Source organism: Branchiostoma floridae, unplaced genomic scaffold, assembly GCF_000003815.2.
Source record: "Branchiostoma floridae strain S238N-H82 unplaced genomic scaffold, Bfl_VNyyK Sc7u5tJ_407, whole genome shotgun sequence".
Lineage (NCBI taxonomy): Eukaryota > Metazoa > Chordata > Leptocardii > Amphioxiformes > Branchiostomatidae > Branchiostoma > Branchiostoma floridae.
The window spans coordinates 22,246-25,165 of NW_023365836.1; the positions used below are offsets into that span (position 1 = coordinate 22,246).

The following is a 2,920-nucleotide window of genomic DNA, read 5'->3' on the forward strand; positions in this document are numbered from 1 at the left end:
CTCAATAAGCCCCAGGGCATGCAGCGGGCTAGTGGGGACCCAAAGGACCCCAAGCAGAAACACTTTCACACACCAGGTGAGTTTGGACACCCTCCTTATCCCGGTCCATTCAATAGGTATGGTTTGATGCATATGTGTTTGTTTTCAGTAGGAGGGCTATCCCCAACAGCCACTACTGTCTGCTGCCTGATTGGTTGTTATAGTCCCTCCATTCTGATTGGCTGTTCTTTCTCTTAGATTTGATTGGTTGTTGGTACTTAGAATTTGTAGTTACAGGCACTCATTGCTGATTGGCTGGTAGTTGTGCTGCCTTGTCAGAGATTGTGTTTATGCATTTTATCTGCAAAAGAAGGGTTAATCTTGTGTTTTGCATGGCAATCAGATGTCATGTCTGGCAGTCAAAGGTTTGAGCATCTCTCCTATGTGGGAAAAAGGCTTAATCTTATATATTATAGTGAGCTGTGAAGTACTTGGAGCTCAGCAGATTTACAGTATTAACATTTTTAACAGTACAGCTGAACAGCATTTTCTGAACATGAGTAAAATAAGCCAATGGTAAGTAGTGATGAGTTGAAAAGAAAGGTTGATGAACTATAGCATGGATGAGTAGACATCAGAATCTGTCTAGTACTGAACCAGACCAAGAGTTGCTACCTGCTTGCACACACAGGCATGTCTTCTTTCATTTCCATGTGTTTTCTTCTCTTTTTGTCCATTTCCTTACATGGATTCTTTTTCTCTACTCTGTGTTTGCCCACTTTCTCTCCCTTCCCACTCCCTCCCACCAGAGAGTGCTTTCTCCTACCGATACCGACCCAGAGTTATTGAGAGAGGTAGAGTTCTATAGCTTGACCTGTGTGACCTTTGGCCTTTCATGACCTCTGCATGTGCCCTGGGTCCCAGACAGTTTGTTTTGTTATTATTTCATTAATTAATTCCTAGCCCTCTTGGTTGATGAAAATGTGCAGGCACCAAACTATCACCATCTGTTACACCACCAGTATGGTTACATGGCAGACATGTTTCCATTCACCAATTGTTTGTTTGGTGTTCTTCCTAGCAACCAATAAAAGCCCTACTTTTATTTGACCGTCAAATTCCTTAATCGACCAATCCGTTAATTGCTGACCAATCAGCATTGTCATTGTTCATGTGATCTCCTTTCAGTACATTGTTTAGGAACTCAGTACAATCTCATATAGAAGAACAGATACTAGTATACTACATGGTCCTCGATAGAGACAAAAGGAAAACCTCCTCATCTTTGAAAAAAAGAAGAGAAATAGCTCACTTGAAACATATAAACTGTTGAATATCTTATATGTGATCTTTTCTTAGCATTTCATCAATGACAATGGCCAGTTGCATTATGTAAGACTGTATAATAGTATGTTTCTGGGACAGTTTAGACAAGGTAACAGAACAAGCTGGCAGGGACCCAGGGCAGCTAAATCTTGTTGATTTTCATGTATATTAGAAAAATGTCAGAGCATGTGGCAAGGGTTCTTTTAACATTAAGTTGTTTTAAGTTACTTAGCTGATTGACAAAAAATTGTTCAAAGTTGTTCACTTTGATAGACTTTTTTTAAACCCTCAGATATGGATATTGGAGTTATTTTCTTTTTTGTATGGCCTTGATATTTGAAACCATCCCTGTATACTGTACTATGTTATCAGGTCTTCTTGTACACGACAAATACCCCCCTCCCTTAAGTTTGTGTTTTTCTTCTCTCTGGTGATGTCTTCTATGATGAAGATCTACTTACGTTAACCTTTAGCATGCTGGACTTCATGTGCACATACACCTACAGGTGTGTGAAGGTGCTCACAGTGTGCTAAAGGTTAACGCATTTTCCCCAATCCTGACTGAGTTGTTTTTCTGTTATCACAAGACACCTTATCCTTCCCTACAGTAGTTTACTCCCAAAGTGCATACTTCGGTTAGTATCGTTTCTTTTGTTTTTATCAAAGAATTGAACCTTTGTCAGTGGGTGTTAAACAGGTTTCCTGACAATAGTTCAGTTTCCACAGTTCTTTTGTATCTAACATCTTTTGCATTTTATTTTACAGTAACATATCGTCAAAATCGACTGATATTTGTATTACATAATGATAATGCAGCTCTTTTGTTTGTTTTTGTTATTTTGGCATGCTGTCTTGAATAGAAATATCATGAATATGAGTTTTGTATGTACATGTCAATGTTGTATCCATGTGTTTTTATTGCAATTAGCCATGTACAAAATATACCTGACTGGAACTGAAAGTTCTAAAATAAGGGTCACTTAAAACCCACTACAGACACTGAAATGGTTTTGTTGCACATGTGCAGTTGAGCTGTATGTAGTTACCGCTCTATGACCACCAGAACAGGGTTACGTCATGTCGTAGCTGACCACCAACCTTTAGAACCTGAAGTACACTTCAGGCAACAAGTAGCCATCTGGAGGGGTGTGGATTTATCAGGAGCATGCTTGAACACCTACCACTGTGGCTTTATGTCTGAATCCACATGGCTATTGTTGTGGAATGGTCCAGAAAGGATTTTGCTGGACAAAAAAAAAAGTAGAAAAATGAAAACACATTTCTAGGAATGATTATATGGAATTGTGCAATGAAGTTTTGATGTCAAGAAGAAAAGAGGAGTGACACGAGAAAACCCCTAGTTTGCAGTTTTGTGACAGTTATTCTGCTATGGCATATAGGTAGGATCTATCCTGTATTATTGATTTGATGCAGCTTCACTGATATTAACTGTCCACTGCTCCACGTCTATAAGTATAACCAGTGTATGGTACAGTGTAAACTGTGTATATGCTGTAGAAATACTTTTAGATTTTTAGCTAAGTGCCATTTGTTTTTGCTTGGATCTTGGACTAAAAACTGCATTCTCTGCTCCCAGCACAAATAAAATGTGCAA

The 2,920-nt window shown here is 38.8% G+C and overlaps 1 protein-coding gene across 1 annotated transcript in view; it reads left to right on the forward strand.

The window, feature by feature from the left end:
- Window positions 1-6: 6 nt before the first annotated feature.
- Window positions 7-2,920, forward strand: part of LOC118408772 — a gene marked incomplete at its 3' end in the record, with an annotated part of 8,503 nt that continues 5,589 nt past the window's right edge. The window contains exons 1-3 of the mRNA XM_035809631.1: window positions 7-76; window positions 789-833; window positions 1,893-1,940. Of these exons, the coding sequence (XP_035665524.1) occupies window positions 19-76; window positions 789-833; window positions 1,893-1,940 (151 nt within the window). The remainder of the gene's footprint in view (window positions 77-788; window positions 834-1,892; window positions 1,941-2,920) is intronic.